This window comes from Gossypium raimondii, chromosome 5 (genome assembly GCF_025698545.1).
Source record: "Gossypium raimondii isolate GPD5lz chromosome 5, ASM2569854v1, whole genome shotgun sequence".
In the NCBI taxonomy this organism is placed as follows: Eukaryota; Viridiplantae; Streptophyta; class Magnoliopsida; order Malvales; family Malvaceae; genus Gossypium; species Gossypium raimondii.
The window spans coordinates 13,990,046-14,004,074 of record NC_068569.1 but is presented as its reverse complement, the minus strand read 5'-3'; the positions used below and the strand labels follow the sequence as shown (position 1 = coordinate 14,004,074).

Genomic DNA, 14,029 nt, shown 5'->3' with positions numbered 1-14,029 from the left:
ATATCGCTTTTCTATTGAATCCATTTGTTTAATATAAAACGGACTTATATATAATATAAAATATGCACATCCTTACCTTCCCAAATAGAGAGAGCCTCTCTTCCCATAAACATACTCTAAACTTGAGGGTTTTTTTAAAAAATTGGGAATGGGAGATTAAATTCAAGATCCAATGTTAATTGGTACATTTTTCAATAAAATCTTTTATCATTATATTACGAAATTAATTGTTTCTAAATCTTATTAAAGAACATAAATACATACATATAAACTAAGACAATATATATGGAGGGCTGAATATTAACTGGAATTTACCTATTATTGTATTTTTTCTTTTTTTTATACACTTACAGTTAATTCATGCATATTTAGTAAAAACAAATTATTAGCAATTCATAGAGTTGTTCCTATAATTCAATCCTGGGATTTAAATTTTTTAGATGAACATACGATGCTGCTAAAAAGTGGCGGGGCTGAAATATTTTTAGGAACTGAAATTAAATTGTATACTAAAAATATAATTTTATTGTTTTAATAGTTTATATTTTTATAATATTTTAAAGAATTAAATTAAACTTTTATTATTTTTAAAATATCAAAATATAATTACCATTTTAGGTGGAGCATGACTCTGGACCTCCCATACGCTGCGAGACTGCCACTAGATCAAATATTTAGTTGTATTGTACCATATGAGTTTTGACGCAATTGTACTTTTAAAAGGGAAAGATGTTTCTTTTTCTCTGTTATAATAAAAAGATCTTATCCCCATTCGTAGATTAAAACAAAGGCGGTGGAATTTGTTCCACTTGAGAAAAATAAAAGGAAATGAAATTAGAGATAAGTAATGACAATATACAAATCTAGTTTGTTTTATAAAGTCTCAAGTCTTGACATTCAACATTGGGACTTGAAATTATACCATGTGATGGCTGCCTTTTATCTTTCAAGTTTAATATTAAGTACCCTTTGAAACCTAAAATCTCCGACGCTGGCGCCACACGGAATTCATGCAACATTATTACTTTACGTGACAATGATAGGATTGATGTAATCAATGCCATCACACCCACTTTGTACTAACACCATTCTAGCTAGGCGGCTTGAAACTCATGCATGGTGCAACAGATTTCACCATCTTAATTTATCCATCTCTAAATTTATAATAAAAGTCCCTAGAACTAGAAGAAAGCATTAAAGGATCGAGAGAGGGCTGGTACGTTCACATGGAAGCACGTGGGGGCGTGATGAATCCCACGCTGAAGGCTCTAAGTTGATAAACTTTATGAAATACTTATTAGAAATTGTACGGTGGCTGAGGTACGGTGCGACTTACACCATGCCCACGAAGTTCGACATTAGGGTTCCCCCCCCCCCCCTTCCCCCTCCGTGGAACATGGCAGGTCTGGATCATATGTCAATCAAGTGGGATGGGATCCAAAAGTCAACAATCGTATCTCACTTGTCCAATAAAATAAATTGTTCCTCACCACAATCCACGATACTACTACCCGACATCTTCTTCATTGAACATGTTTGACCTCTAACCAACCCCAAAGATAATTAATGGTAATAATTATCCCCTTCAGTTTTCTTTTATTTTCGTTTCAATGCAATCACGTTGTTGCCTGGAAGTCTCGTTCTAACGTCCACTGTCTTGGTTCTCATCTGGTTCTTCTCGTACAAATGATTTACGTGTCAAACGGTGGTAGCCGTATTTTCTTGACTGTTTATGACAGAACATAATAATATTCCAATTGAGGAATTATTCATTTTGTTTTTTTTTCTAGGAATCTTATTTTTACGTTTGTTGTAAAAATCTTTTTATTTTTATTATTATTATTCTTTAAGATTAATCTTTTGTTTTCTTGTAAATGTAGCATTCAATCATTTTACCTTGTTGTGAAGATATTATTGTTTATTGTTCTTGACAAATAAGTTAAAAAATGGATTTAAGAAATTAGATGCATTACGCCTTGGAAAAGGAAATTATGGTCATGTTTTTCTGTGTAGTTTTACTTGGAAATTCTGAATTGGATTATTGAAATGAAGCAGCAATAAGAAAAAAGAATGAAGTTTGTGTACGGTTTACTAACCCTCTCCCATAACAAAGTACAAAAAGATATAAACATGTAATCTCCACCTAATCCCCCAATTAAAGAACACTGAGAAAAAAATAAAAATAACAAGGAAATTGGGTTCAATAAAGAAGTCGTCCCTAAATAATTTACGGGGAAAAAAACCTACTGATCTATTGACTGCTCCTTGTGGTGTTGGCATTACTTGTTGTCGTTGTTGGAAGTGTTGCTGCTAGTATTTGGGTGAGCACCACCAATAATGGAGGTGATGGCAGCAGCGAGGGCGGCGGTGAAACTGGGATCATTGGTGATAGCAGCAGTGGCAGCGCTTACTTTGTCGGCCAGCGTGGGAAGCTGAGGCTGCTGCAATTGTGGGTGGCCCAACTGTGAAGACCCCATGTCTTTAGACAACTGCAGGCCTGAGAATTTTGACTGATTAAACGGTGGTTGACCAAAAGCTTGAGGCAATTGAGGGGAAGAAAGTGAGGCTAAGTTTTGGGGTTGGCCCGGAAAAGGGCCATCGAATTGGGGAGGCGGTCTTTGGAATTTAAGAGGATTGGGTGATTGAGTAAGGTCCAATGTTACAGTTGGGAATGGAGCGGAAGCTGAAATGGTTGCCATGCTGGAGGATGGAAGGATGGTCCTGGCAAGCAAATTTGGGTTCATGATCCCATCTGCACTGGGCATTGACCCTGAAAGCAACATGCTAGCTGCTGCTGATGTTGTTGATGCCATTGCCATGGCAGCTGGAGGAAGTGGGTGATTGTGGTTGCCCTCGTATGTTGTTATCAATATTGTTCTATCTTCAGCGCAGCGTTGAACCTGATCATCACCGTGAATATACCAATCAGTTTCTGGCCTTGAAACAAATAAATCTAGGCAAAGTTCAAAACAAGACATCATTGAAAAAGATTGAAAAGTACTTGTTTTCGGACAGGACAACCAACTGCCATGGTGCATCGGTAATAAGCTCGAGGACAGGGGTTTCCTTTCGCCATCTTTTGTCCATATTTTCTCCATTGACACCCATCACTGATCTGTATCAGATTAACAAATCAATAGATTAGTTTCCAAACAATTTAACAATAACTTCATATCCATCGATTGGAATCTTCACAATAACATACCATGGGAGCTTCCGATCGAGCTCGAACAGAAACACGAGCTTTCCTCATGGTGGCCTCTGTAGATTGTTCAATTGGCTTTGCAGGATTCAGCTTTTGGGCTTTGTTAGGACCCCAGCCATCAGATTCTGGGCTTTCTTCTCTATCAATTCTCTTGCCATCCCGCTCCTCCTGATTAAACTGAGAAATTTCATTGTTGCCTTTGATAGAATCCTTGGATGCAACTTCCACGTTGTTCGGAGGAGACCCTGAACGCGTTCTTTCTTCTGATGAAGGATGAGTCATCTCATCTGTTTCAGCTGTGCCTGAATGTGGGACTAGTTCCATAAATTGTCTAGGCACTACCACCTCATCTTTTTTAACTTCGGATTTCACTTCTTGAATCTGAATCCATCCAAGATATTTATGTCACCAATTTGAATAACAACTGATACTAGATATCTATGTTTTGCTCAGTTCCTATGATCCTAAAAAGAATACTAACGTGAGAGAAGAATTGTAAAATCACCTCATGTTCTTGGGTGTTTTTGGCTTCACGGTTCCTGTGTTGTTGCATTAAGGTGACAAGGTGCATCTGGAGAGCAGTGTAGTTGTTGCTGACATGACTAATCATGTTTCTTAACTTCTGATTTTCAACATTCACACGTTTGAACTCAGCTTGTAATTCCGCCAGCTGAAATCAAGTGAAAAAATTGTCATTCAGTGGGCGAAGATTCCTTGGGCATATATGTAGCTAGCTTGACGATTCATATAGAACCAAAAAACAAGAAAAAAAAAAAGTTTCACGTTTAGAGACATCCTCGTACCGCATTCTTTTCTCGCTTATCCTCCGTTTCCGATGATTTCCCATCATCAACCGTAAGAAGATGCAACCCAGTCTATAGTTAGAAACAAAACAAAACAAGCTTCATCGTCAATAATCTTGTCTAACTGTAAATTAATTGTTTTTTACGATTTTTTAAAAGAAGAATAAAAAATAAAACACTTACATTTACATCCAAATGATCAGAGCTTGGACCGTCTCCACCATGAGAAGTAGTCTCCGTCTTGACGATGACAGTACCGGTTTTCTTTTCATCAACAACCCCGTGTTTCTTATTGGAGAAAAAGTCGACCTCATCAACCGCCACCCGGTTGTCATCGGAGGCAGGTGAGGAGGAAGAGGAGGTTCCAGGGCGGTCCTCCCTGGAGCCAGCAAGGCTAACAGGGAATTGTAACATGTCTGGGTGCTGTTTTAACCTGAAGACAGGTCCAGCGGTGGAATTAGTTTTGTTGTGGAAGAAACTAGACACAGGATCAGAATTACCAAGGGTAAGGCCCCATCCCTTCTCCATAAATAACCTAACAACAGTAACAAGACTTAAACCAGATCAAAGAGACCAAATTAAAGATGGGGAGTTGAAAGAAGAAAAAGAAAATGGAGAGATGAGAATTGGGAAGGTGTTTAATATGTGTTACAAAGTCTTTCAAGTCTTCTTGCCGGTGCAAAGGGGTCGCCAATAAAAAGGGGTTTGGAACGTAGACCAGATAGCTGGAGCATACATATTACAATTTTGGATTTTTCATAATTTGACGGGATTTAATTTTTCAATAGTTTTTACGTCAGATGGTGCGTCAGCTTGCCATCTGGCAAGTTGAACCCCACCTTTTATTTTCACCCTGAGAAACTAAATATAAAAAGGCCAAGGCAACCACGACTGAAATAATTAAAGATGAATTTGGATGGGTGATTGGGTACGGTGCGGTGCGATGCAATGTGATGCGTTTAGTTTATTTTTTGTCTCACGCTACAGTATTGTTATAGTATCTAATCTCACTGCCACTCTTGTTTTTACACTAACCGTAGATAAACGCACTGTCCATCTAAACTCACCCTAAGAAACGGATACATCACTTTGTTTAGCCCATTACTCTTTCGGCTTCTCGGACAATTGACCAAAAGTTAATTCGGATTTCTGATCATTTTTTTATTCCAATTTCAAAATTTGATGACATTTAATTAGCAACTTGATAGCTTTTAACTTAAAAATAATTTAAATTCAAAATTATTCTATAAAGTAATCAAAGTTAAAAAATTAACCTATCTATAAAATTGTAAATGAATTGAATTTGAAGGAATATATCTTTGTTTCTATTCGTTTGTCTATTTTAAATTTATTCGTGTTCATTAAGAATTTTAAAATTTTTATTCATGTCCGTTTGTTTATGCATGTGATATCTCAACATAAAATTGTACTAGCTCGATAATATTATTAGTGATTTATAAAAATAAATCAAACCAAAATTTTATATATGAAATCGTATAAAACCAAAATTCATGTATAAATTTAATATTTATCTCAATATTAAATTATTAAAATTATTCATAGAAAAAAATCATAAAGTAGTTCATGAATAAATGTTTGGATAAGAATTTTTTTATTAGAATTGAAAAAAATAAATTTGTTGTCAAACGTAATTAATTGTTAGAATAAAAATAATAATTGAAAAGTAAAAAATAGAGAGACGGTTGGCGGGTGTGGACGAGAGAGCTTAGGACCGAAAATATGGAGTTATTGCGTCAAGAAACAGTTTTGACTCCCGTCCTTTATAAATTTAAAGTAAAACACAACAAATAAGGCAAGAAATCCGTATATTATTAAATACACCGCCCGAAGGGCGCGGCGCCTTCCACGTGATTAATTTTACAAGCAAATGTTACGCCACGGAAATGACACCATATGTCATCCACCTTATTCCATATTCAAGTAACCAAACTTCAAATTCACGATTTATTTTGAACGGACTTACAATTTTTATATTTAACTTCAACTAAGAACCAAATTTAAAACTACCCATACAGAACTTCAATCAATTTAATTTACAACCACGGAGAAATGAATGGAGCTCCAAGCCAAGTCAACGAATTTGACGGATCGGGTGTCGTATGACTGGCGACCCGGTGGGGCCGTGGCTTGGTCTGTCGTTGCCCCTATCATGTAGCGTCAGACTCTCGTTTCAGTATGTTGACTGTGTACCGGTGGGAAAGAGCCCTTTATTTTTTTTATTACTAGCAGTTTCGCCTGGTGTAAACAGTAGCAGGACCATTATCATTTTTAATTAGCTTCTAAAATTTAATATTTTAAACAAAAATCACTCAAAAGCGAAAATGTTCAAATAAAGTACAACACTGGAGGTTGAAACTTGCCCTTCAAAGCTTAGCCTAATTTGTTATTTAAGAAATTGAATGAATTTTCTTCCTTTCTACATTTTAATAATATTCGAGGTTCCATTGGTAAACTTATGATGAAATATTATTTTTTATTAACATCAATAATTGCTTTGATGAGATGAACAAGTTTGCCAAAGATTTGGAATATTCTGTGGCATCTAAAGTTTTCTTTTTTACATTGCAAAACAGGATTATATAATAAGGTAGGAATAGGGTTGTTTGGAAATCGAATTCATAATTGATGTGAATCAAAATTTTATTAATTATTATTATTATCTTTTTTTATATATCTACTTATTAAAACCATGTTCATAAATGATAAATAAAAATATATTAAAAAGCATGTTTATAAAAACCCAAACTGATCATTATATTTTAAAGCATATCTTGACTGCTAAATTAAAGAAATTCTAAATCAATTTTCTATTTTTGTTAGGTGTTAATTTTTTTTAATTTAGGATGCTTTTTTTTGAATTACAATAACAGGTAAAGCCCGAACAATCAATGCAAGTAGCGTCCAGACCAACACTCTTAACCATAAAATCATCACACGGGACTTTAATTTAGGCTTTTTTTTAATAATAATAATAACAACTTTAGTAATTCTAAGACCTATGAGTACTTGGCATATAAAATTTTGGTTTAATATTTGTACCTCACATGAATTTATAAAATATATATTATAAATTTCACCATTATACATGAACTTTGGTTAAACATGTAATAAGATGTATATAAATTTTGATCTTTTATTGTATAAATTAAATTCAATTTTACCAATCAGTAATATTATCATCCATATATTATCATTTTACACTTACATATTGTATATACAAATAATTTTATTCATTCAAAAAGAAAGTAAATGAATATATACATGTTAAAATTGTCTACAATATTTTATACTGTTACAAGCTTACGAATTGGGAATGAGATGTAATAGCTAAAATTCAAACCATTGACTTTGAGGTGTAAATATAAAATTTTAACCATTGTTGTAAAAATGTCATGTCAACTGTTGAACCAATTAAAATTTTATCAATATAATAGTATTAATTTAAAACTCATATATTATATTAGACATTAGATTAAAATTTTACATAAAATTAAGATTTAGGTAAAAGACAACTAAGAAAAGAACAAAGCTGTGGCTGCAGATTCAAATATTACATGAATTAGGTGCATGGTTTGATTTATTGATCACTTATTACTAATACATTAAAAGGCCAAAAATAATAAAAGACACATTGAACTAATTCTTTTCCGAACAAGCCCCTATAGTTTGATTTATATTAAGAGTTTTGTTTAGGTATATATTAAAGGTTAAGGATATCCAAGTTAAAGATTAAGGATTTGTTACGTGTCTGAGTGTAAAATAAAAGTATAAGGACTTATCAAACAAAATGACAAAAAATCAAAAGCTTATTTTACTATATTAGCCTATATTTAATTTTTCCATATATAATCACACCTATCGGTGTCTCGTATTTTGAATGCGCGCGGCAGACGGCAGAAGGGTTTTTTTCAACCTCCAGTGACGACCCTGTTTTGCATTTTTCTCTCTTAGTTATTTTATGATTACCTTTGAAAATGGATGGAACATGTTGAATGAAGGGCCAAAAGTTAATGACTAAATCGAATTGTATTCCAACTTGTACATAGAAAAAACTAGTTTCCTTTCTTTACGCTGCGATACTTTCAACAACTTTAGCATCCAACAATGAAAACATTAACAAGAAAGGACGTCGACATGTACTACGTTTTCTTCTGAATTTTCTTCTTTAGCCAAAACCATGTGTTTGGACTTGGAATTTATGTAACAGTACTGCCAAACTAGTTCACATGCATTGACGTTGTCCTATTTAGAAAGGTTGCTTTTTTGAACATAAGATAGGAGATAGGGGTTTATCACATATTTAACTCTATCGAAGACTTGATATCAATTTTCTTTTTTGCTCCATCGGTGGTTTACCGTTAAAATTCATGTTTTAAAAATTATAATGTTTCTAATGAGTCTTAGTTCGATGGGCATGTGCATTACCCTCCTATTAATGGAATGGGGAGAAATTATAAGTAGTTTTAGGTATTGTATCAAAAAGAGCCGATATAATCATAATTTATAATAAGATTATTCAAAAAATATTATATTAATGTTTCAAGATTGTTAAGTTTAATTTTTTATTGATTTTACATAAAAAAATTAAAAGATAAAATACGCTTATAATAGTATAATTTAGATAGATGAATGTGAATACTAAAATGTTCAATTAGTAATTTATTTTGACGGATTAATTAATGACAGCTATTTTTGATATATCGCAAAAGAAAAGGCACTCGATGCAGACGTGAGGGAAGAAAAACATACTGATAACTCACCAATTTTTTTCTCGGTTAATGGCAAACCAAATTTGAAGTCAAATTTCAGTTGTTTAATGCAACTGCTAATTTAGGTTTTTAATAAGGTCAAAATATGCTGTTAGTCCCTGTAATTTGACAAGATCTGAAATTTAATTCGTGCACTTAAAATAGTTAAAAATTAACTCCTCTTACTTTTTCTAATTTAAAAATCTCAATCCTACCATTAATATTGTTAGTATTTTCCGTCAAGATCTGTCAATTTGGTATGTTGATTAAACTATCCTCATACGATGTTGTATAAGATTGTCAAAAATAAATATGTTAAGTTGACAAGTTTTGATGGAAATTAGAGTTTTAAATTAGAAAGTAGTAGGAGGATTGGAAGTTTAACTTTTAAAGTACAGGGACTAAATATAAAAATCTAGAGAAGTACAGGGTTAATATCATATTTTAACCTTTTAATAATATTCTAGATGCATGTGATTGCAATGATCATTTCCCTAAAACTCTAATTTTCTGATACATGACAAAATAAAATATATAAAGAGAAATCGGGATTGAATTTTCTCAAGAATTAGATCTAAAGTTGATGAATTTTGAAGTTAAAACCAGTTGAGACGTTTTCCCAATATTAGGAGCTTTTCAAGTCCAAAAATATTAGTAGCAGTCAACGGATGTAGGTAATAAAAATTAACCTGTCCCTCTGTTTCAAACATCAACGACGACACCCCCCATGTTCCTCGTCAGTCCTCCCACCAAAAACTTTCTCGGTCCTCTTGTGCAGCTTTTAAAGATACATATATTATGACAAAAGTGAACCAATGAATAATGGATACAAGGAAGCTTAAGATAATTAATTAATGAAAAATAATAATTTATGACTTTTGATTTACCTGTTCTAGAACCATATGCTCGTCGACGCTAAACATTTTAGGACAATAGTTGAATCTATAGTAATACTATTAATATCAATATTATTACAGTTGAATTTAAAAATAATGTTAATATATATATATATATGTTGCTTGGTCTAGGGTTTGGTTACAGGTTAAGGTAGCAAGAAAGCATGTCAAATGTCAATGCCCCTTCACACTAAACTATCCAAATTTCCAAAAACCCAAAATTAAAACAAAATCAACATTGGAGAATAAAAACAAATTTGACTGTAGATTTTTCGTTGACTATCTGGAGCTAACTGCGTGGCTCAATATTAAAGGCCCAAATAAGTCTAAACTAATAATATTTTATTTCATATTTAAAAAAAAAAAAAAGCATACATGAAACACGGCAAAAATAAAATAAAAACTCTAACATCCCGTAATTCAAACAGCCAGCCATTCCATGAATACAAGTTTGCCTGCTGCGGTTTTCTATTACATATACACACATTAAAAATCTATTTTATTTTATTTTTATTTTTAAATTAAGGATTGAAAATAATGGATGAACTGAAAGCCGGGGGGGGGGGGGGGAATACACTCAGCCATTATTTATGCGTGGTTAAACCGTGTCTCTCTTAATTTCAAACCCTTTGGGATTGATTTAGTATTATTTAATGGGGTCATCGTTAATTTGTCAGAATAACCAGCAAATTAACTTGATTTGTCCTCTTGTGGTTGCATTGTGCATAAGAAAGAGACAAAGGATTTGAAAAGCCACCTGTTCTTGATGTTTTCATGCGTAGGTATCCCTATTTATTAATTAATATGAAGAAAGAAATTGGATGTTGATTATGAGATTAGGTTTTCCTTTTGGCGTTGAGTTATCAATTAATCAAGTGAGGATGCATGATTAAGTACTGATAAACATATCAAATCAAGACTCATGCTTACGATTATACAGGAGATAAGGAGTGACATTAATATAAGCAGAAAATAGAGAAGACAAACAACAAGTAAAGACCAAAAATAGTTGATGAGCTGCATTAATTTAAAGATCAATCACCCACATTGTCTTGACTCAAAATTCGGATTAGTATGATGCCATTTGACAATAACATGTTTCCCTTAAAATTAGCAGTTAATCGTATTTTAATTATCCTTCTCCGTCAATCCCAACCCTTTAATGGAGGAAAATCAATTGATTCCAGCTATATATGTATGAGAACCAAAGATCGAGGGCTAATACCGGTGAAGCTGAAATTTGGAAGTGAATGTGGTCAGTGGTGGGTGGCGGGTGGCGGGGATTCCAGTCAAACCAAAATATGGGCCATTAGACTTTTTTTCATAGTGAAGGGTGGACTCTTAAAGAAAAGAAATTAAAAAAGGACATTCCACATGACTGCTTATATGGATATACCTTAAGATACCTTTCACACATACGGTACTTTTTAACCATTTCATTTTTGGTAAATGTTTCCCTTCTACCATCTTTATATTTAAAAAATCAATAAATTAGTCATTGCACAAAGAAAGAGTAGATTGATTCTTTAATTAAAAATTCAGAAGTTACACGTTTAATTATTCTGTTAATTATGTTAATTTTTAACAATAAATAATTCTTTTAAAATAATTAATTTATTATATCCGAAGATTTCTCCATCGATAATCTGGAAAACTTTTTCGTCCAAATTGAACGTCACATTTTGTTTATTGGCCTTAAATTTGGATGGGAGAAGTGACTAAAATTTACACAGAAAGTAAATGATTCGTCACAGCTAATACTGGTTTCACAGCCTCTTCCCTAGATAGCTTTTATATTTGACGATTTAAACTGGGGCCGAGAAATATATTAGAAAAAAGGTGTATATGTTTGACAAATAGGGAATAAATTTCACAGGATTTTATTTTAAAACATGATCTGTCTTTTTCGATGACAGTTCTGGTTATTCGTCAAATTTCAAGGTTTCTAATTTCTTCCATACCCTTCTTAGTCTCTAATTAAATCAGCCATGACCTAATTTGACAGATATTTATTGAATGGGAAACGTAAAAAGAGTGTTCATTCATTTTCAAGTATCAACCAGCTACCCTATATATAATTTAGGGGTGGGGGCAAAACAAATATAAATATGAGCCCAAATGATGCAAAAGGGCCTTTGTTGATACTTGATGGACCATAGAGAAGTTCAGGTTCACATGGACATATAGGCTTACCTTAACAAAGACGATAATAATCAAATAAACTGTCATTGGGCATTTGAGCTCTTAGTGTTGCATATGTTGTATGCAAATGATACTTTTAATCCTATCGAATTTTATATTATGATCCATCATGTTAACTTATCCAATGCTAGTTTTAAGCTTTCGAAATGCAGACAAGAAACCAAGACTTGGTAAGACAACGGTAGACTGACAGAGATGAGGAAGTGAGGCCAGTAAACAGAGATAAGGAGGAGAGGCGGAGACCGACTGATAGAGATGACGAGGAAGGGAGAATGACTGTTATTCAAGTAATTGATGAGAGTGGAGAGGAGAAGGGAAAATGGCTTACGGGATAAATATCAATAAGACATTTTCCTTAAGAATGTATTAGTTTTACTCGTGTTTTGGAGAATATTTTCCTTTGGAAATTCATTTTCCACCAAACAAACACCATAAAATAAATAAAATAATGAAAGTATTTTACGAAAAATATTTTACTGACAAACAAACGAACTTTTAGATTTTCAATGTGTCAACCATCTCTTAATTTTGAATTCTTAAGTAATGTCGAGATATCGTAATATATAATCTTATTATAACTTATTTTAATTTTAAATTTTAAATTTTAAACTAATTTACCCTTTGTTTTGATTATTTTAATCAGTTTAGACAAATAAAATTCAAATTAAAATTAATTAAAATTAAAAAAATATTTTCTTAATAGTGAACTAGAAGGTCCCATAGAAATTATAATTATTTACTCTAATATATTAACATATTAATTATCATTGCAATTATTATTGATGATACAACCACTTTTTAGGAATTAGCATGTTTGTGATTTATAAATTTAATTCATCATCATATATTTACTTCTTTTAATATATAATTTGTAATAAAAAATAAGAATTATAATAATCGATAATAGTTTTATGAAAAATGAAATTAAAAAAATATTAAAAGAAATAAAAAATTTTAAAAGATATTTTATTAAAAGAACAATTTAGTAAAATATACCCTTATTTAATCTTATATTCCTTCAACCAAAAATTGGTGAAAGTATTATGGAAGCCTCTCTTTTAGGAGTCAAATTGCATTTTGCCCCCTTTACTAAAAAATAGGCAAATTAGTCCATATACCTTAGATCAAAGAGCAAACTGATCCATTCTGTTAAAATTTTCATACATTTCTACTGATAAAAACTACAATGGTTGACAGAATAACCAAACAATTACATCTAGCATGTCAAGTGCACATTATTTTGACTTATAGGGACTAGATTTTAGTAGTCTAAATGGAACAAAAAGGCTAATTGATCTAACATGTAAAGACTAATTTGCCCATTTTTAATAAAAGGACAAAATACAATTTGACTCTTAATAAAATACTTTCATAGTACTTTTACCGTCAATCACCAAACATATCACCCATATGAACCAAAGAAGGCAATGTAATATACCAGACATACCATCCCGTATTATTATCACGAAACATAATCTTACATCCTGTAATAAATATCATTTACTTAATTTGTGTTTGGTTTTTACCCCAACTTTCAACAACCCAGATATGAAAAATTAAGATGCCAAACACTTGCAATAAAGTATGCATGCAGTCTTGTTTCCTTCTCCAACTCCACGGTGAGCTGCCATTACTATTAAAAGATCTACCATGTGGGACCTGAGTTCTTAATGTTGTCCATCACCCAATATGTTGTTATTACAACTACATAAAGATGGTGGAAGTATGTAGCCACTGGTCTCAACCTAAAATCCTGTCGTGCTGTAAAAATTTGAGTCCTTGCTCCGTTTCACCAACCCTGGTTTAATATGGTAGAAAAGTAGCATTTACTTGGCATATGGCAAATGGCAATGGGAAGCTTTACATTCCTTAGAAACTTCGATTGTGAACACTTAACGAACAAGTATGTGCCAACGAAAAAAACAAAAGTAACTCGTATGATTGCAACAATCAATTAAGCATTGGCGATAAGGCATGCAAAACAATATATGTAGGCAATGACAAGAAAAGTGACAAAACCAGAGTGGCTTCCCAACCTTTATTTTTTACCGAAAGCTGAATTAACCAATAAGCAGAAAGGAATTTAAATGGTGGCTGCCACATGAAGAAAAGAAAAAAGAAAACACTCTGATTGGGCTTTACTTGAAAAGGACG

At 32.6% G+C, this 14,029-nt stretch overlaps 1 protein-coding gene across 1 annotated transcript; it reads right to left on the bottom strand.

Moving 5' to 3' along the window:
- Positions 1 to 2,013: 2,013 nt before the first annotated feature.
- On the bottom strand, positions 2,014 to 4,704 carry LOC105770778 (probable WRKY transcription factor 31). The gene is made up of 6 exons (XM_012592114.2): positions 4,192 to 4,704; positions 4,009 to 4,080; positions 3,711 to 3,875; positions 3,206 to 3,586; positions 3,002 to 3,115; positions 2,014 to 2,900 (listed from the first exon to the last, which is right to left on the bottom strand). Exons 1-6 carry the CDS (start codon positions 4,534 to 4,536, stop codon positions 2,280 to 2,282), a joined length of 1,698 nt encoding a protein of 565 aa, XP_012447568.1. The 5' UTR covers positions 4,537 to 4,704; the 3' UTR covers positions 2,014 to 2,279.
- Between the last annotated feature and the right edge of the window lie 9,325 nt (positions 4,705 to 14,029).

Excerpts from the sequence above, each read along its gene's own strand:
- LOC105770778 (XM_012592114.2), bottom strand. The coding sequence starts at position 4,536 with ATGGAGAAGGGATGGGGCCTTACCCTTGGTAATTCTGATCCTGTGTCT. Across the intron at positions 3,587-3,710 it reads AAAACACCCAAGAACATGAG|ATTCAAGAAGTGAAATCCGA; the intron begins GTGATTTTACAA and ends GGATGGATTCAG. Across the intron at positions 2,901-3,001 it reads GTTGTCCTGTCCGAAAACAA|GTTCAACGCTGCGCTGAAGA; the intron begins GTACTTTTCAAT and ends GGTGATGATCAG.